The 21580-nt window shown below is 42.3% G+C and overlaps 2 protein-coding genes across 4 annotated transcripts in view; both read right to left on the reverse strand.

The window, feature by feature from the left end:
* Window positions 1–13096, reverse strand: part of popdc2 (popeye domain cAMP effector 2) — a 357428-nt gene extending 344332 nt beyond the window's left edge. The window contains exons 1-4 of one of the 2 annotated variants that reach the window (XM_080786098.1): window positions 12223–13096; window positions 10058–10166; window positions 5989–6621; window positions 1991–4168 (exon numbers count right to left, since the gene is read on the reverse strand). In XM_080786098.1, the coding sequence (XP_080642224.1) occupies window positions 6046–6621; window positions 10058–10166; window positions 12223–12707 (1170 nt within the window). In that variant the 5' untranslated portion in view covers window positions 12708–13096 and the 3' untranslated portion in view covers window positions 1991–4168; window positions 5989–6045. Of the gene's footprint in view, window positions 1–1193; window positions 4169–5988; window positions 6622–10057; window positions 10167–12222 lie in introns of those variants that run through there. The other variant, XM_080786097.1, reaches the window with a different exon arrangement.
* A 2212-nt stretch (window positions 13097–15308) lies between these two features.
* On the reverse strand, window positions 15309–21165 carry cox17 (cytochrome c oxidase copper chaperone COX17). 2 transcript variants are annotated; one of them, XM_080785349.1, is made up of 4 exons: window positions 21084–21165; window positions 19145–19283; window positions 18126–18246; window positions 15309–15500 (listed from the first exon to the last, which is right to left on the reverse strand). In XM_080785349.1, exons 2-3 carry the CDS (start codon window positions 19264–19266, stop codon window positions 18162–18164), a joined length of 207 nt encoding a protein of 68 aa, XP_080641475.1. In that variant the 5' UTR covers window positions 19267–19283; window positions 21084–21165; the 3' UTR covers window positions 15309–15500; window positions 18126–18161. The 2 variants fall into 2 exon arrangements, with proteins under 2 accessions (XP_080641475.1, XP_080641474.1); XM_080785348.1 differs by having other exon boundaries at window positions 18122–18246.
* Between the last annotated feature and the right edge of the window lie 415 nt (window positions 21166–21580).

Below are 21580 nucleotides of genomic sequence, written 5' to 3' on the forward strand. Positions count from 1 at the left end.
AAATGTGGTACAAATCTTTGAATATATATTTCCGAGCAAACATTTTTAACTAAAATATTGGCTTCTGGGGGGTCCCTGGAACTACATATTTTGAGAAGGGGGTCAGTGGCCCAATAGAGATAATTCTGGGGGTCCTTGACATGAAAAAGGTTGAGCACCACAGACATAGAAACATGGGTTTTTCAGAAAAATGTTAGGATTTAGAAGCCTTTTTAAAATCGACTTCAGTCCAAAATGGGTTAATGGAACAGTGAGTACGCTTGACATTTCCGGAGAAAGTCTTTTTCAGAGCTTACACTAGCAAGGCTGTCGTAGGGGTCTAAGATACCCTATATATACAAGCTCAAAACGCACTGTGACGCGTTTTGAGCTTGTAGACCAGCTATTTCATTGCTATATTTTAATAGTTTTTTTGCTATTTTTTAAATTGGAATCCTATATTTGAATTATAGTTATGTTGAACAAAATACAAATACATTGCCATTGGATGTAAAAAATAAATCACACCTGTGTGAACTTAGTGGTGCAACTCCCCTCTCTAACCCCCCCCCCCCCCCCCCCTCTCCTCTCTCTCTCTCATTAGCAGGCAACAGTGGAGCACTAATACTATCTCTCTTTCTCTGTTTCTGGCACAACAGAGCCCCTACTGGTACGGTAGTCATAGTCATACTGGTGCTCATGAACCAACACATACAGTACATAGGCACACACATAGTTGAACACGGACATTGCTGTTCCTTGGAGTGGTTGCACCACTCAAAAAAAAGACAATAACATTTTAATACTACTCATTAATTAAGCTAGCTAGTAATTATAGCGGGTCGTGTTTGGAATTGTAACAGCTGAAATCAATAATATGTCAGTATTCCGATTTTCACCTGAGGGCCACATTAAGTGAAGGTGGGGGCCGCATGTGGGCCGCCAGTTGCCCATGTATGATCTGGGACCTATAGGCCTACTAATAATGTATGGAGGGGCTTCCTCACCCCCCCCCCCCCCCCCCAATCTTTATAATTGTATTATACAGACACACATTCTTGTAAACAATGTAGTGGGTGTGCCTGCTTCATCTCTAGCTCTCAGCTAGGGGTCCTTGGCCTGAAAAATGTTCAAAACCTGCTGCGTTAAAACGCATCACAGACATTCATTTGTACAGAATGTTATGGTTCATCAGTGTGGATGCTCACAATCTCACATTGGTGTGGACAGTTTTTTTATCATGACAGCGAAGAAGGAAAGAAATCAGAAAGACAGGCCATTGCATTTTCACAGCACACAAGAATTTTATGGAAATATTGGCCCCATGACATTGTAGCCCCCCGTTATTATTCTGTAAATAACCATAACCAAACACTGCGGTAGACATTTCACAGCAGACCATTTGTGTATTCAATTGCTGACTCAATCCAAAGCGGTGCAAAAGCATCCCGAGTGTCCTGCTGAATGAATAATAAAGAACGGAATCAGTCACTCAGATTGAGTTATGGTAAATGAAGGTGCAGTTACATACACACACATGACACAAGCAATATAAACATGCCCTCACAAAACATGAACGTGAAATAGAAAATAAGTTATGTGGCGGTACCACCATGCAGGCATATTAAATTAACAATCTGCCTATAGGTTTTTGAAACAATAAGTGAGAAATAAAAAGGTTGTCACATAGCCTACAATGTCAAGTCCACATAATATCTGGACTTGTAATTGGATCATATTATGATCCAGTTTCCAACCTCAAAACCGGATGAAATAAAGGCAAAAATGGTATTATCATATTACAGTGACCTAGTGTGGTCGAGACTTGGTTTCTTATAAATAAAAACGTGAGATCAAATGTTGAAATTCTAACTGACACGGTGGATATCCTGCTGAGCTGTCCGTTATGTCCTTATATATATATATATATATATATATATGATATACGTTTCCAGTGGTGTAAAGTAACTACTGTAAGTACATTTACTTAAGTACTGTACAGTACTTTTACAAATGGCAAATATTGTACTTTTACTCCAATACTATAGTATTTGAAAACTTTACTAGTTAGTTACTAGTTACTTTGTAAATTTTGATTATTATTACAAAACAAAACATACAGTAACCACTTCAGCGCTATATACATTTCGGCCATTTGAAAATAGCCAATCTACAAGCTCACAATGTGTCGCGATGCGACGCATTGTAAGCTTGTAGATCTGCTATTTTCAAAATATTTTTTTATACATTTGAAAACTTGAAATGGCACATTCTGCATAATGAGTACTTTAGGTAAATTTTGATGCCAACACTTTTGTACTTTTACTCAAGTACATTTCAAATTCCCGGACTTTTACTTGTAACAGAGTAGTTCTATATTGCAGTATTGATACTTTTACTTAAGTAAAAACTTTGAGTACATTTTCCACCACTGTACATTTCCATGCTGCCTAGAGGCCTGTCACAAGGACGTCAGGAATGTGGATAGCAATGACTGGGATGATTGATCAGCATGGATGATTGATCAGCATGGCACCAAAAGGAAAGACATCCAACGTCCATCAACCTTTTCCTCCTCGATGTACCTTGAACCCCCTGACATTCATTTTAGACCTGAACCTGTTAGTCGTGCACTTAAACCCTGTTGTTAGGGTACGGGCCAGGGGCCTGTTGTAGGGTACAGGCCAGGGGCCTGTTGTAGGGTACAGGCCAGGGGCCTGTTGTAGGCAGGGGCCTGTTGTAGGGTACAGGCCAGGGGCCTGTTGTAGGGTACAGGCCAGGGGCCTGTTGTAGGGTACAGGCCAGGGGCCTGTTGTAGGCAGGGGCCTGTTGTAGGGTACAGGCCAGGGGCCTGTTGTAGGGTACAGGCCAGGGGCCTGTTGTAGGGTACAGGCCAGGGGCCTGTTGTAGGCAGGGGCCTGTTGTAGGGTACAGGCCAGGGGCCTGTTGTAGGGTACAGGCCAGGGGCCTGCAATCTTTTTTTCACATTAATTAAGTGCCATGTTTTCATTTTCATGATAGTCAGCCATATATAATTATGACATCGAAATTCAATATTCCCAGCTGATTTTGATTGTCCATAGGATACACATAACAATTAACAACCTTAGAAATATTTTCTTTCACATCAGGATGTAATAAACTCCTCAGTCATGAGTTAGGAGTTTGAATGAATGTACAATTATGTGCAGGATGTAATTGGTGGATGTGAGTGGACTTAATTTAACGGACTAAACCTTTTAGAAATATTTAATTTTAAAAGAAAAAACTTCTCTGTCTCACACTTATGCCAGTGTTCACCCTCCCCTGTGCCAATGTTGGCGCCTGTGCCTACTGCCTACGGTTGCCTACCCCTGGTATAGGAGGCTATACTTAGTTTGTACCTAACCAGAAAAGATGGTCTTTTTGTTGTCGGGGAGAAAAAGGCAATGACACGTTACAATATCTTCCAATGTTGTCACTCTTTACTCCCGTAATCACCAGTAACCAATATCCACGTAGTTCATGGCAGGCCTCAATTAGGCTAACTGTTAATTGCAGTCCAGATACCCAAGGAAAATAGCAGGCAATACTCTCAAACTACAGTGCTGTTTCAGATTAAAAAAGACAGTGAGGTAAAGTAAGTGAGAGCAAGGAGAATGAATAGTGACAGAGGACAATCGGGGCATGGGATTTATGGTATGCTGAATTTATATTCCGTTGAATGACGGTGTCACTAACCAAAAACAGCCGATCTGCAAGCTAACAACACATTGCATCGTGAGTCGTGACACAATGTGAGCTTTAAGGCTTTCAGCACAGGGCGAACAGGATTGCATCGTTTTTGTGTTGCCCACATACAGACAGTACTATAAGAATGTAACATGTGTAGAGTATGTACTAAATACTAATGTACTCAATGCTCCAATTCCTAAATGTCTTATTCGAGTTCAATGTTGTGTCCTCCTCACTCTTCCTATGAGCGAGGTTTTCCCTGTACAATGCATTAGTGTAACATTCAATGTTGATAAAAAAAGAAAAAGAAAAAGCTGCTGGAAATTTAGAATTCACCCAACAGACGTATAGTTCTGCACGACGTGTTTCTCCAGGATAAAGCAATCTCACAGCTTGGGGGTGTCCGTGGGGGCGAGCGGGGCCCGGCCCCTCTGGGCCCAGAATCGCGCCGGTATGCTCCCATTGTTGTCAGCTCCTGTGTGGAAACAACACAATCATTCTTGGGGATGGAACAGCTTAATTAATCTTCCATGTGTACAAATCTTCCAAGTACAAAGAAACTAGCATACCATTAATTTGAAGATTGGCTTGAAAATGTCAAATAATCTTTGGCACACTGACATGCTATACTTGTATACAATATGACCCGGTTCATTATGGTACTAAGAAAGATTTAGGCAAAAGTGCATTCCTTCCATTAGCCTACGGCCAATTGAGTCCTTGGGACGCCAGGCCAGGACGGAGGCAATGCATCAGAGCTTAACCCCTGGTATCTGCGGCAGTGGGCAGGAACGTTACCCGGCCTGCACCAATCGAGCACCAGCGATAATCTTGTCAGGGGACCCGTGATCCCAGTATAGCATCATGCCTCATACGAGTAACTTCCCCGGAGGTGTGAAGTCACATGCAGACTAATGGCACTCATAGTAAACCATTCATCTCTTTGGTCTTCTTGTTCTAACCGATTAGGGAAGCACGTCAAGCACTTGTTTGTGACAGATAGGAGGACGTGTTGACGTGCCATATGGATCTCTGACTGGATGAGAACTAGTCAATCGTATCTGCCTGACTGCCTCTGTCTCATCTCACCCCACCATCAACCCATGACATTTCCTAGCAGCTATAGCAGCTAAAGTATCTGCCTCTGTCTCATCTCACCCCACCATCAACCCATGACATTTCCTAGCAGCTAGCAGCTAGTCACCCCCACATACCCACGTCTGAACACTGTGAAGGTCAGCAAGTGCTTCCATGATAGAAACGGTCCAGCAAGCCACAACCTAAATTCAAGTACTCCCACAGACACACACACACACACACACACACACACACACACACACACACACACACCCCCCCCCCCCCCCCCCCCCCACACACACACACACACACATTCCTCCATCCATCTCACACTCCCTCCCTCTGAAATATGATCTTGCCCTCGTGATTGGTCGAGAGGTAGGTTTGGGAAGACAAGGGGAGGGCCCACAGTAGGCTATATGATAGGGGGACAGATGGAAAGATGGACTGAGAGACTCTGTGGAGAGAAGGGGTGGGGTGGGTTGGGCCAGTTGGATTAAGAGCATGACACCGGCTTTCTGGATATCACAGAAGTTTCCAGGCCGTAATCCTCATCATCGGAACACAAACACACAGCTGGTGTTGTTGGTGCGCCCCTGTTGCTGCTCTCTCTTTCACTTACTCACACGCGTGTGTGCGTGCGTGCGTACACACACACACACACACACACACACACACACACACACACACACACACACACACAATGGGGAAACCCCTCATTCCACCCTTTTCAGACCTCAGTGCTAGCTAACAACACTTGGCTCTCTCAAGGTCATGCGAGTACAAATACAAGCAGAGGGATTTTACTGCTTCAATCCAGCACAATGTCAGTGTCTTTTCGTTGCAAGACAGAGCGAACTTCGAAGACAGAATGTTACCTCCTCATTGTTCTTCTGTAAAATTAAAACAATTTTTTTTTTTTTTATATATTTCTTATGGAAGGATAGACAGTAGGCTGACAGGAACACTGCCAGACTGGATTACCAGCAAGGGTGCCTGGACCGCTGAGCCACGGCCCAGGCCAAAACAATATATTTTAATCATTATTAAAATAATAAATATAAGCGTTCCGCAACACAGATAACAAGAACATCCCACTCTGAAGCCAGGTTAGTAACAGCTGTGGACCCGACAAGCCATACATGCATGCACACACACCCAGCCAGCCCAGAGACCAGACCACCCTCTCCCATCCTCCACGTAGCGGTGTGTACTTACATGTAGCTTAAGTGGTGACCCAGTGTGTTAGCTTCAGCACCCCCTGCCCCCTCTAACTCAAATCAATTCACTCCCATAATCCATTAAGGAGCCCGCCACGTCTGCAAAGTCCTCCAGGACCAGGCTGGTGGAGTCCTCACCGGACGGCAGCTCCACGTCCGGGGCCCAGGAGGAGGAGGAGGCCTGGCGCTGGTTGTAGTGCGGAGCGTGGGGCTCGGCCATGGGGGGGGGACTCCGCCTCGCCAGCGGTCCTCCTAGCGGACTGGGTTGGCGAGGCTGGGACGGGTTCGACGCCAGGGAGGAGGAGGTGGAGACGGACGCCGGCTCCTGCCGCTGCTTCTGCGACGACTCTCCCCCAGGGTCCTTGGCGTTGCCGCTGTCCCCCTCGCTGCCCGGAGGCGAGGAGCAGGAGGAGGGCGCCAGCACGTGGTAGAGGCTGGGCAGGCGGATGTCCAGGCGCACGCCGCTCTTGATGAAGAGCTTGTCGTTGAGCGTGTAAAGCTTCTCGGCGATGTCGTAGCCCAGCATGACGGAGAAGACGCGCGCGATGTAGCGCTCCTTCGACAGCAGCTGGTAGAGGCGGCGGCGGCGCCAAGAGATGAAGCGGGAGTCCTCCTCCGCCGTCAGGGTCACCTATAGGGGGTCACGGAAATTCACAGATCAATAGAGTTATGCTGCGTTACTTCACACTGACTGGCAGATGCAAAGCGACACAGCACATCTTTGTAGCTGAAGTTGAAACCAGCTCAACTATTTTTGTAGCTTTGTAGCAGCAGCAGCTACAAACGTCTGATGTATCTTTGTATCTTCATGTCGCTGGCTTCCATTGAAGCAGACCGTATCTTTGCATCTGCCCGTGTAAACGCAGCATGAAAGCATATTTATACTAGTTTTAGGTGATGAGGTGAGTAGGTGACCACCGAAACGGTAATTAACAAAAACAGAGACATGTGTTTAGGTGAGTGGTGAAGCGCTTACCACTGCGGCGTGACGTCATGTTGTAGTTTTCGGTGGTCACCATATCACCTAAAACTGGAGTATGAATAGGCCTTTACGGGTCATATACCGTAAAGGTTATATTATATTAGGTTGCATTCCTCAACCTAATATAATCAATTCAATTCAATTCAAAGGAGCTTTATTGGCATGAGAAAACGTACGTTTACATTGCCAAAGCAGAAGTGGAACAAGACAATCAAATTAAAAAATGTATTTACAAATAAATATTGGATATAATTAGGAATTAAATAAAGGTGTAAACAGAGCTGTGTTACATTAACACATTGGGTAATACTATCTTGTGAAACTATAAAAAGATTGTTCATTTTCTGTCAGAGATAGTTATACAATATACATACATATAGGAGACGTTAGCTTTATACTTTTGATAAACAGTGTACACACAATGGCTTGTATTCCTTTTTACTTTTATTCATTTGCTGTAGCAATTTGAGATTCTGTTGAATATAAAGTGCGTTATAAATCAAATCCATTATTATTATTATCCTTCTCCTGTCACAGCAGTCATTTTTGGTCATTTCATGTTTTCAAACTCTCCTTGGGTGATTGTAATCCGTGGAAAGTATTAAGTCTCTGATGTCTTGTTACAGACAGTGGGCAGACGGTTAGGAAGCTCAGTCTCTTCCTCTGCTGGCGGCTAATGAGTGAGACTCACAGCATGCTTAGCATCACTGCTGCCGACCATTTTCCAAACACACAGCCTCAGCCGTGGTGTTTTTTTTTTTTGAGGAAGCCGTCGGACTACGTCATTTTCAGTACAGTAAAAAATTACATTTGCAGAGACTTGAAACGTGCTTGAGATAGGTGATGCAAAGTTATGATTTTAGATTTTCTTTTATGTTTGTTTTGCGAGGGACAGACAGTAGGCTGACAGGAAATGGGGAGAGAGATGGGGGGAAGACATGCAGTAAAGGCCGTCGGGATCGGGAGTCGAACCCGCGGCACACTGCCAGACTGGATTACCAGTCAAGGTGCCTGGACCACTGAGCCATGGCCCAGGCCGCAAGGTTATGTTTTAGTTGCGTTGACCTGAAAGGTCTATCTGAAAACAGTCCTGCGGGGAAAACACTGATTCATTTTGGGGTTGTTGTTGCTATGTAGGCCACATTTTTTAATAAATATTTGAAGTTTTTAGGAAAACTTAAAAAAATAATAATGGTGACTTTGATGGAAAATAAGAAATAACACAACATCTAAAAATATAGCCATTAATGGGGAAAAAATATGTTTCTGTACGATATACATGATACATGACCTAAAATGCGGTATATTGATGCCGGTATGGTCCTTTAAAGCTTCACTGCTGAAACATGATACAAGAAAAATAATTGTTGGTGTCTGGACTCCTAACCCAACAGCAGTGGCACATTATTCTGATGGCACGTTGGTCCGTTACTAACCCTGTCCCTAGCCCTGACCACATTACTAATTCTGAACACACCATTGAACTTTAGGCCTGCCTAGGCAATTTAAACTATATGGTTTTAGTCTAGTCTTAGCCAACAAAAATGTAACACTACCATAAAATAAAATAAAACATAATTGCCCAGCAAACATAATTTTTTCTGTACTTTGTTTTGTACATAGAATTGTATGGTACAAAACACTGAAGTCCTTAAACTAGAAGCGCTGCACGCACCTAAGACACGCAAGACACCAGATGTCCTGGCCATCAAACAAAAATGTGTGGTGAAACAATGTGACTCCCATTGGAAAGGCTGTGTGTTTGGAAAATGACACACAGAACACACAGGACACAAGTGTGTCTTACAGTAGGTGTGAGTGAGGCCTAACCGCACGCCACGTTGGTCCAACTCGCCCCATTACTAAGCCTGTCAGGATAGGCCTGAGGGAAACTGCTTTTCAATTGATCCTCCTGATGGCGGCTGCGATAAGACGCAACTGGCCGCACCCTATGCAACAATAACAAACTGGGGAAGTAAATGCACATGATGTGGGAATGTCCAGATGTCAATCGTTTTTGGTCTAGAGTTTCAGAAGTACTATCTGAGGTAATGGGATCTAGAATTCCCCTCTTGCCTAATATTTTCTTGTTGAATGATGATTCAGCGATTAGGTTGATCTTGACAATGCCACGTAGAAGACTCCTGCTCTTAGGGCTGACAGCTGCAAAAAAACTGCTCGTCCTAAGATGGAAACCTCCCCATAAACTTGAGGTCTCACAATGGATCCTCTCTTTAATGGACATTATCTCTCTGGAACTCTCTATACGTAGCTCCATCCAATGGGGCACAAGAAAACACACTTGACATCTTATCCACAGCCTTAGAAAAACTTAAATCATGCCAACATCTCTGATGACTGTTATTTTCTTTTAATTAAATTTTTCCAATGGTAAAGTACCTGTCTTGCTTTATTTATTTATTATTATCATTATGATTGTTTTTGATGTATTGTAATTTTTTATCTGTTTTGCTGTTCAACCTGTGGGGTGGGGGGGGGAAACCTCTTTTTCGTTTAACAAAAAATTTAAATAAATAAAAGATAAAATCACAAAAAAGAAGACGCAACTGGCCGCACCCGAGAATCATCCTGGGTTTCTGGTTCGGAGTCCTTGAACGGCACGTCGGCACCACACTAATGTAGCTTCCAATTCATTCTCAGCCATGTTATGGTCAAAAGACTTCTTAAAATGGCTCCCTTTTCTGCTATAATCAGGGTTGGATTTGCCTAGGGTGGTGCTCTAGAATTAAACCATTAATATCTGAGGTTGATTCTACAAAATTTCTTCCAAATCCTAACAGTTTTCTGAAACACATGTCAAGGATCTCCAAAATGATAAAACATTAAAAAAAAAATTAAGGTCCACTGTAGTTGGCACAATGTCTTGTAACCTTTTGTTTTTGTAAATGGCACTCTAAGCCTCCTGCCTGAAGCCTAAGGTCAAATTCAGGGCAAAGAGGGTGGGTAGGCTAATTTCAGTTATTTGTGTATTTTATTACCGTAATTATTGTGAGGGGAATATATCAGTACCCAAAATGTTGCTATGGCATTGGCAACCGACCTATTGAGTGTTGCGTTTGCTTACCTGGAAGTTGCCTTCCTCGTTGGGCCTGAGCGATTCCCACTCAGGTGAGTCCAGGAACTGGTGTGGTTGGATGTAATGTAAGAACTGTCCCTCAAGAGACACACTGATCCTGATTAGACAAAGACACAATTATAAACAAAGGATGAGTGAGAGAGAGAGAGAGAGAGAGAGAGAGAGAGAGAGAGAGAGAGATATTAGCAGGTGATAATGATGAAAGGGAGGGCTGGAGGTCACCGTAAAGACCTCTACAGCAGTGGTTCCCAAACTTTTCAGGTTGTGAGATTAAATGTTTGCCCGGGACCCAAACTAGTGAAAACTACTACTTCTTAAACATTTGTTTTCTACAAAAAACATGCAGTAATTAATGCTGGTCTCTAAACTACCTTCCCCTGGCCAGCCGGGGCGCCGGATGGCGGGGAAAGGAACTGTTTGGAATAACGTGTTCCTTTCACGCACTACGTCCGGCTGGGGAAACTCCCCCCTGTCAGGTGAAAATAAGCAGATTGGACTCCTCATGCATAGAAGGAAGCATGAGGTCAGTCCGCTGCCCTCCCCAGATTGGCAGAGGAGGTGTAGCGCCCAGGATTACATTAGATAATTGGGTGGAAATAATGTAGGAAACAAAAAAGTATGAGACCTGTAAAACTGTGTCCACGACCCACAAATGGGTCCCGACCCTGTGTTTGGGAAACAGTGCACTGCAGCAAATTATCATGAATGCACTACTGCGCACACACACACACACACACACACACACACACACACACACACACACACACACACACACACACACACACACACACACACACACCATTGATAACGGTGTACCCTATGGCTGCTAATATTGTAGAGATATAAATATCATTGGCTGTTGACGCTGTGATCGACACTACACAAGTCCTGCCTCGAGACCTCAGTGTGTTGAAGTCACTTTAACACGCAGGAGGGAGTACAAATGGCGAGTCACTGATTTGAAAAAGAATAGTAAAAATAGTAACACACTGTTCACAGCACTGCAAATATATAAGATATTAATCGATGACAATACTTGTTATGATGAAAGATATGTTCAATACCAATAATACATGTATTTGTCTTGGGTTTTGTACTGTGTAATGTATGAGGAAAGTCACTGATAACAGAGAGTATTGTGTGCACAATATCTTGGGCCAGGTGCTAGACGTCAAGGCCTCAAGGCGTGAATCAAGGGAAAGGAAGAAACATCCGCACACTATTTTAGACTAGTTCCTTGGACTTACTTTATTTTAAATGGCAAAAGTGGCTAAACCATTTAGACCTGCAAAATGTGATATATAAATACGATATTTTGTCCGATGAAGACCTTAACAGGTCGAAATGTTGCGGCTTTTGTCATTTAAAATATGGTAAGTCCTTGGAACTCTCAAATCTGTATATATAAAATAAATTAAATCCGTGGCTCACCGAGTATTAAAGTGACCTGGGTTCAAATCCGACCCGAGGCACTTTACTGAATGTCATGCCCTCCCCTGCCTTGTTGTGTCTCATATTGTATCCATCTGATAATAAAGGACAATGTCCAAAATACCATATATAAATATGGAACAGTAGTTACCAAGGATCCTGTGGAAACAATATGTAATTCACAGACACACTGCATTACACACAGTGCTGTAAAATAACAATGAACATTTACTTAAGTACTGTACTGAAGTACAATTTTGAATTACTTTTAGTAATGAGAGTATTTCCCATTGTTATACTTTTACTCCACTACATCTCAGAGGTAAATATTACACTTTTACTCCACTACAAGTATTTAAAAACTTTAGTTACATTGTAGATTTTGATTATTACTACAAAACATACATTACCCCCTCCAGCCATTTGTAAAAAGCTGAGCTAACATACTCACAATGCGTCGCAATGTGACGCCTTGTGTACATTGGCTATTTTCGAATGATTTTTATACATTTGAAAACTTGTGAAATGGGACATTCTGCATGACTACTTTTACTTTTGAAATTTAAGTATATTTTTACACCAATACTTTTGCACTTTACTCAAGTCCATTTTTAATTCCAGACGTTTATACTTGTAACAGAGTATTTCTACATTTGCAGAATTGATACTTTTACTTAAGTAAAGAATTGGTGTACTTTTTTCCACCACAGCACTAGACCCACCTCCCGTTCAGCAGGAAGGACAGCTGGTCGATGGGCGTCTTGCCCTCCATGGCGTACGTGTCGCCCGTCCTCAGCTCCACCACCCTGTTGTCGAATGCCCCGGCTATCTCCTTGAACGCCTGCACGGGCACTCCCAGGGGCAGGTACACGGCCTGGTACAGCACGGTGAGCTCCTCGCTGTGCAGACCCTCGCTGTGCAGCCGGAAGACCAGGTGGCAGATCTGCACGGCGCACGCCAGGAGCAGCAGCAGGTTCCAGATGAAGACGTCCAGGCCGCACACGGTCATCCAGCCCCACAGGGTCAGGCACAGGAAGGAGGGCGTCATGAAGCCGAAGATGTAGAGACAGCCGTAGGCCGTGCTGCCCCCCATGTAGCCCAGGACCAGCATGGTGTTGCCCAGGTGGTACAGCGCGCCCTCCGTGTTGTTGGTCCAGCCGTCGCAGAGCCGGTGGCCGTAGATGATGGAAGAGTTGTACGCGCTCATGATGCCGGGGAGGGACCTCTTGAAACGGCCGACTTATGTACGGATCCAAGAAGTTAAAAAGTTGAAAAACGTTCGACGTGTGAAGTATGCACACGAAAAGAAAGACAGCAAGAAACGAATGCCGTGCTATACCGATGAAGCTCGTCTGCTCAAGCGCGTTTCCATCTGCAAAGTTCAAAACGGATTCTTTATAGCATTAATTGATCTTCAACTTTTTTCAAAATCAAGAGTTTTTGTTCCTCTGCCATACAGTTGGAGGCAAATGCCTCTTCATGGAGAAGTTATCACTGCTTTTTCAGCCACTGGACTAAAAACATAGTCAGAATAGATCTATTCTCTCATCTTCCCTTCTGAAAGTATGTTGTTCTGTGTGTCAGCCTTCTACTTTTCTTTCCATTTCTCTCACTCATTAGTGTGTGCTCTGGAGAGCTAACAGCTGGTGACACAGAGAGAAAGAGAGAGAGAGAGAGAGAGAGAGAGAGAGAGAGAGAGAGGGGGGGGACAGGAAGAGAGGGAGAGGGAGCAAAGGGACACTGGGAGAGGATAGACCCCTAGAAGGATAACCATGTTTGGAATTGAAACCCAAGGAGCAGGGGAGTCACTGATAGAAAGCAGACCAGCTACTTAACATAACAGACGGACAGGAGAGAGAGAGAGAAAGAGAGAGAGGAGAGGGGGATGATGGCCAGTGACAGAGGGACTCGAGGGATCAAGGTTGAGTGACTGTAATGCCGGCTGATTGGCACAAAGAACTCCGTTCACAACATTTCTGCCCGAGTTACAGCCCAGAGTATCCCGAAACAAAATAGAGCCCCATAACTTCACAGGCTTGGTGTGGCGCCAATTGCGCTGGCTTTGCCAGTGCATATTTAGAGTCACTGAAATACTGTAGATAGTGACTGAGCAGGTCAGATTTCAGCAACGAACCGCCTGCTGTACCACACTTCACACAGCCCTCTGATACACACGGGCCCACTCCATTGCATGCCCCCCGTAGTGTACACACTTTTACTAGTTCACTTCATTCAAATGTATACACACTCATTTTCTGTCAAATCTGTATTGTATTGTGTAAGTCATGGCCAATAAAAACCTCAAATACTAGACTAAAGACGAGAAAGGTGACAGTTAGTCAATTACCAGAAGATTATAATAAATTACGTTTTCCACATCTTCAGTTCATCCCTCTGAAGGACATTGTGACATGATTCCAAAGTAATTTCTCATACAATTCAATGTTTTCCGATATAGGTGTCGCTATGCATCATGCAAAGTTAACTGTGATTGACCAACTGTCATTGCCAAAACATGTCAAAACATATATACATTTATGTATATACCTGACCTAATTATTGCTGTATGGTCAGCAGATGCTTACACTACAGTATCATGTATAAATCACTGATATAAAAAAATAACCCCAACCTGGTAGCATAAAGGCCCTTCACTGATTATAGTTCTCATAATCTAACACGGTGTGTTTGTGTCTGTGTGTGCACACATAGCATGTCACACCTAAACATGTCCTGGCACTCGTAAAAATGGGAAAGGTCACACAGCAGAAGCCCCTGACATGGCGTCACATCCATACAAGGAACAGAGCCACAGAGACTCATCGTAATGACGGCAATCACAACACAATCCTTGGTGTTGGTGTCAATTCAACTCTACACTATAGAGTAACTCGCAAGTATACAAATAGTTGTACACTCGGGTGTTAAGTTACTCCCGAGGACGTTCATCTCACGTGGTACCTAAACCATCTGTCTCACAATTAGGTTTTATGAGACATAATTGCACGCAGTGACATTATCCCTGTTTAATTTGTGTGCATTATTATAACACCAGCCTGGGATCACCGATTTGCACTCCCAATTCCAGTGGGGGACATTCCTGCACATTTTGCAACTTGGCTCGGGGCCATCGGAGCTGTACCGTCGCTAAATACAGCTCATGCTACTTGTCTTACAAAAAAAATAAAAAAGTGGCACACTATTGAGGAAAGAATGCCGATATGTGAAGTGTTGGCTGTACCAGGGGCAGAGTTATTTTAAGCCGGGTGCATACCGGGGACAGCAACTGTGGCAGGCAGGCAAACCCTTTTCACTGGAAGATTTAGAACCAGCCTTTATTCTGAGTGAGAACCTAGAACACATGAAAGGAGGTTCCCATAATAACATTGTCAATGGACATTAATGGGTTTTAAACTTTTGTCAATGAAACATTTGAGTCAGTGTATCAAGAATAATTGTAACTAATTGGTAGGGATGCACCGATGTATCGGCCACATATCGTATCAGACGACATTTGCCATTATCGGCAGATGGCAGTAGCTGATATTTATCTCTTGTTAATGAGCATACATTTTGCGTTGGCTATGTTGGTCATCTACAGCCTACCAAACTGTAGATGAAAATGTATTTATTGTATTGAAGATGACGTATTTGTTTCCCTGGCACAAAAGGGGGAATAAAAACAAAAACGAATTAAACATATCGGTATCAGTATCGGCCAATTGTTTGTTATTTTAAACATCGGCATCCATATCGGTGCATCCCTACTAATTGGGGAATTATGTCAAGCAAAAAAAAATAGAAGTGATTATTGCATAGGATACATTTTATTGAATTTCTACAAACAGCACAGGACACATTCACATCATTTCTTTAAGTTCAAGTCTTGAAAATATTAAGAACAGCATAGTCACATCTTCTCCAATGGCTCATTCCCTTCGGGTTGATATAAATAAAAAGACAAGGAATATCCACGGTCCCCCTCTCAGTCAGCAACACACTGCAAAAGGAGAAATGTATTAAGCAATTTTACAATTAGAATGAATTATTCCCTTTCCTCCCAACCAACCACCTCCGTCTTCTCTGAAAGGGGAACTTGACTAAGGTCACATTCTCACCTAATGCTTCGGTAGACTCAATGCGTATGGGCGGGGAATTTGGGATTATTGCATATTTAATTTGCTGCGGTTTGCCTTCACACTGTCATCCGCAGCAATTGGAAATGCAGCAGGGGGGACCTTTATCAATGTGTTCCATTCATAAACTAGCCTACACAGCAAAATCTATGGTGATAAAATTATACTCATAACGTGCATGTGTCGTGCCGTCTGGGACTGGTCTCCCCCCCCCCTCTCTCGCTCTCTCACTATACGCACGCAGCCACACACTGTTCTTTTGGGTATGGAGGCACAGCGCTGAGCGCACTGATATAACAGACAGCAGCAAAATGTTTACACGTTTATTGAGATGAAAATTCCTACTCCCCACTCAGTGACAGCACTCCATGTTTACGGCACGCACAGACAGAATATTCTGTAGGCTATAATACTATTACAGTGTTTATGTGTTTACTTAACCCATTCTGGGCGGGAACCCATATTGGTATCTTACCCCCTCAGGCCGGGAACCCATATTTGGGTTCTTTACAGTATGTACAGTATTCAAAAATGTAAATTTTTGATGCTGCTATATAAATATTTGAAGTTTTTCAGAAACCTTAGGTCAGGATTTAGAGGCGTTTTTAGAATCGGCCTTAGGCCTAAATGGGTTTTAAGCAATTGATTAATGTACTCGTCCTCATTTCGATCAGGGCTTCAGTCTCCTCATTCGACCACGTCTATCCACGGTAACGGGACATCTTTGCGCTGCGTAAGATATGCCTTCTCCGTCTCCAACTGTGTTCAGCTCCTCACACGCCACATTGTTTGCTTCATTTCCTATTTACTGCGGATTGCATTCACACCTGCACCGAATCGTAATAAAGTGCGATTGGAAGCGAAGCGAAACCCCCGTTTTTCCTCGGAGTATAATGCGGTGCAATGTTGTTGTGCTAGATATATATATATTTTAGTAGCAAATGTATATATTAGTTTAATATTGTTCACTTTAGATTCCCTGCCATTTCTCCTTTAGCTCCCTAGGTAGTGGGTAGTACTGTATTTACGAATGTTATACGTCTGTCAATGTTCTTGTCCTGTATTTGTGTTACTGGCAGAGCTGTGTTAACATTTGCCTCTTTTCTTGGCCAGTTCATACTTGTAAAAAAGAGAGTTTAGTCTTAACGTGGCTTTCACTCATAAAAATAAATTAATAGTACAGCAAACAAACAGCCTATGGTTTCATACCCCTTACGGCATATACCAGTTAAGGGTAATTGCAAAACCATCACTGTTCTGAATTTTCTCAAAGATTTATTCAAAGATTTCACATTTTTGATATTGCTATACACTGTACATAGCAACAAGAACCCCAAAAGAGGCTCCCGTCCTGAATGGGTTAAGACATATAAGAGTGCTGCATGGATCTAAAAACTACATCCCACAGGAGTTACTGTAGGTGCTCTTTGAAGATCATTAGCTCAGAAGCATTAGCAGAGTACAAGTTACTTTCCATGGTACAAAACCATATTTTAGGATCCAATGCACTCTGTTCGGTTTCAGATTTTCTTTTTAAAGTCTTCATGGCTTAGTTGGCAAAGAAAAATCACCCAAACTTCATTAGGCTTCCCGATGAAGCCTCGCTGAGCAGAACACATGTCATGTTTGCGAACTAAGGGCAAAACAAAAGGCTCTTTTACAAGTACTCAACATGCCATTTTCTACAAAAACAAACACAACAATGTAAATTTATAAATTGAGTGCACAAATGCTGCAAATAAACAAATCCATTTGGTTTTACACATGACATGTACACTGGGATATTACAGTGCGAGCATCGGACAAGGCCCCCACACACAGGCAAGGCACCCACAGGCCCAGGTCACTCTGTAGTCATAATAACGCCATGCTATCCTGCCCTGGACTGACTGACGCATACAAGTAAAACGCTACAGAGCCAGCCAGGCAGCGCATGGATGGAGGCACATGCCCCATGGGACACACAATGGATGGACACACAATACAGACATCACGCATCACTCACTCACTGCCCCTCCCACGGCCAAAGTGCCTCCATGATGACCATGCTGTTCCTCCAACTTCCACCCAATCATTCAATACAAAAGCCATGAACAGTTGGACCAGTATTCTGACCATACTGACCTGAGATCAGATTTAAAAAATGTCTGTTTGAAAATGACAGTTTTCTGAAAAAGCTATGTTTCTAGGTCAGTCGTTCTTCGATTTTTCAAAAATAGCAGACCTACAAGCTCGTAGCACGCTATGAGCTTGTAGATCTGCTATTTTTCAATAGCTAAAGCATAACATAATGCCCCCCCCCCTAAAGTTTAAAATAATGGTTAAAGTGGTTAAAAGCTAAGGCGACATTAAATGTAATGGTTTAACGTTGGACCCACATGAGCCATTATTGTTTGCTGGAGTGAGATTGTGTCTGCATGCATTCATTTACAAATATGTGGAAGCAGCCATTGATTGTTTGCAAGTCTGGTGGTGGTGACAATACTTACCAAACATTCACACCAACACACACATTATGGAGAAAGTTAGATCTTGAATCCAAGCGCCCTCATGCATTCTTTGTGAGCTTCTATCAGGTCTGTGCAGTTCTCTTCTCCCCTTTCGATGATGCTAGGAGGGTGGAAGGGAGTAATGAAAATATTATGGGGTGCACGATTATGAAAATATGACAGATATCAGATCTCTTATTTGCAGGGTCATATCTGCCGATACAGGTTCTGACCGATTCTGATAAAATACGGATAATGCTGCCTTCAAACTATTAGAAATACACAAAACAAAAGCGACAGAGTCATTGACTGTCACATTATTATTGCATCATCAATATCTGTGAAATAATCTGGATTATTATATTATCAGATACTGATTATGGCATTTTTATGGCAGATATGTCCGTGCATCGCTAATATAATATATATATAGAGTATGGATGTCGCAACATTCCCTGACACATGATAGCCTTGGCAGTGGTGTAATGTAACCAAACTGTACATTTACAAGTACTGTACGATACAAGTACGATTTTTAGGTACGTTTACTTTACTGGAGTATTTCAAATATTCAGTTCTCTCACTTCTACTCCTACATTTCAGAGGCAAATTATTTTACTCCACTACAATTATTTGAAAACTTTAGTTACTTTGTAGATTTTTAATATTACAAAACCACTACATTAATCACTTCAGCCCTATATACACACACGTTTTCAACCATTTGAAAATAGCCGATCTACAAGCTCACAAAGCATTGTGAGTTTGTAGATCTGCCATTTTAATTTATACATTTTAAAACCTGAAATGAGACAGTCTGCATGTAAAGAGCACTTTCTACTTTTGGTACACATTTTGATGCCAATAATTTGGTACTTTCACTCCAAGTATATTTTGAATTCTGGTCTTTTCCTTGTAACAGAGTTTTTTTCCGCACACCACTGCTTACTTTAGTTCCTTACCAAGTAGCCTCTGTACGCAGGCTTTTATTTTTGTTCGCATTCGACTCAAAAACTTACCAAGCATCCCTTGGTTTCTTGGTTTCAGGACAGGCGCAACAAGCTTTGAGAGGCTTCTTCTCAGCTGCAGCATCGGCCGCTGGAACTTCCTCGCAACTGGCAGCAGACAGTGTTGTCGACATGATGATGATCTATCTGTCTGGAAAAGACAACAATACGTTTAAAACAGTGGTTTTCAACCCTTTTTTGCACTGCACCGAATATTCGGCCACAGAAAATGGCTAAAAATGCATTTTCGGCCTATTCGGTTTTGGCCCGAATAGGCAGAAAATATATCACCGAATAGTGTATGCAATTAATGCATTCGAAAGAGCTGAATAAATGTTTTATGGACCCATAAGTGATTATTATTTGAGTTAAGTTTTGCCATGACCATTTCTTTTGCCATAAATCAGGTAGCTTTAAGGTACAAATGATATAAAATATTAATCATATTCAGTATTCGCACTATTCGGCCAACTGTTTCCTATATTCGGCCAAGAATTTCCCTTTCGGTGAATCCCTACTTTTCACATCAAGGTCAATTATTTATGCAGCATTTTTTAGCTACGGCATGGACCACCATTTGATGAGATTTAGCCTCTCAGGCCCAAAACTAAAGAATATGTTTTGTTATCGTTGGATACGATTTTGTCCACAATTCCATGGTGTGTTGATGTTGTTAGGTACCATTAGGAGAGATAACAGATCAAAATAAGAATTATTCTACATACTCTCATTGTCTAGACTTCTTAAAGAAATGCAGATGTTTAACATTAACTCTTGAGTGTAAAATTAAACCATTTGATTTAATTTTACACTCAAGAGTTAAAGATCTATAAGTGTTCATTCGGTTAATACAAACTCTACATCATTTAGCTAGGGGCCGCCTGGCTGGAGCTGGAGCCTCCCCCGAGTACCTACTGTATCCTAAGATTTATACATCGATTCTGACAAAATGTCAGAAAGAATCGATAAATACATACATCTACGAGAGTCTAAATAGGCTATAAGACCACTGGTGGTCCCCGGACCGTTGGTTGAAAACCATGCACTGGTTAGACTACCTTGGTCCCAGCCTTATATCTGCGAAGAGAAAAGCCGCTGGAAGGGAAGGGTGTCGCTTGCCTTGTTAATTAAAGCGTGCTGCTCGTTTTGTTTGTTTGTTTTTATTTGCAAGAGACACCAACGTGCCACGGAATGAAACGTTAGCTCAATGTTAGCTATACAGGCTAACCACAGTAATCAGTGTTGCCATGTCCGCTTATTATAAGCGACGTTGGGCTTGTCTTTTTCTGTAAAGTTGCTTAAGGTGGTTGCTGTTTTCGGGGCTCGTTTCTATTAATGTAGTATTGTAGTTGCTTATTTGGGCTTGCTTCCTAATGTTGTTTAAACCCGTGATTCTCGCACATTTCCATGTCAATATTAAAGGACATAGATTTGTCCAAGGACCCTTCATCTAAAACTATTTGTTGCCCTCTATACCAGATTTGTGTTGTTGATTGATTAAAAAATATTAAAAAATATTCCACATTTTACTTTTTTTTTTTTAAATAGCCGATGTGGTTTATTTTGGGCTTGACATGGTACACAGAAGTTGATCTATTGAAGATTCTGACCTTCAAAGTACATAATTTTTGTTTTGATTGTATTGCTGTATTGTTGTATTGTTCTTTCTGCTTTGGCAATGTAAACGTATGTTTTCTCATGCCATAAAGCTCTTTGAATTGAATTGAATTGAATTGACATGACCTGACATGCTTATTTCTCCCACGCAATCTGGCAACACTGCCTACAGTACCACTGTAAACCCTCTACAGCGCGTCTACCTATTTATTTAACAGCTGATTCATAAGACAAACTGAACGTTTTAATCAACGGGATGTTTCTCAGCCGCATAGCAACGAGATAGGCTAGATAGCGTCATCATTAACATCATTATATATATTATGTAACTCACATGTTAGCCGGTTAGCAGCTACGGTGGTTCTTGTTGCCACTTCGACTTTCAAGATCAAACAGGAGGAGTGTCGGTTGTGAAACACATGTGGGCTCTCTTCCTAATATTGTCACGTGGGCTAAACGCGCAGACTTCTGGGATATGTAGTCACGATTTACTAACATTCAGTCTTGCATTCAGTGCGGAACGGATGCAATAAATCTGTGGTTTTCATGTTTTCAGCCCTTGTCATGTGAGGGCCATTATTTATTCGGCATTTGAGCCACGGATGACATTTAGCATCGCTGACCCAAAACGTAAGAATGTTGTTGTTGAAATGTTGTTGTCGTTGGATAAACATTTGTCCACAATTGACAATTCCATGCTGTTCCATTTATGATGAATTCCTGTTCTGTTCTTTGGCTATATATAAGTGTTTATTTGTAGGCCTACGACTCTAAATGTTTTGATGAATTGAACAAGGTGGACCCTAGCTCTTGTAAAGAAGTGTAATGCTT

This window comes from Protomyctophum bolini (genome assembly GCF_963924005.1).
Source record: "Protomyctophum bolini genome assembly, chromosome: 16".
NCBI lineage: Eukaryota > Metazoa > Chordata > Actinopteri > Myctophiformes > Myctophidae > Protomyctophum > Protomyctophum bolini.

Bases quoted from the DNA above. Each gene is read 5' to 3' on its own strand.
- cox17 (XM_080785349.1), bottom strand. From the start codon at position 19,266: ATGTCGACAACACTGTCTGCTGCCAGTTGCGAGGAAGTTCCAGCGGCC. The intron at 18,247-19,144 runs GTAAGTTTTTGA...CCACCCTCCTAG, and splicing joins AAGAAACCAAGGGATGCTTG to CATCATCGAAAGGGGAGAAG.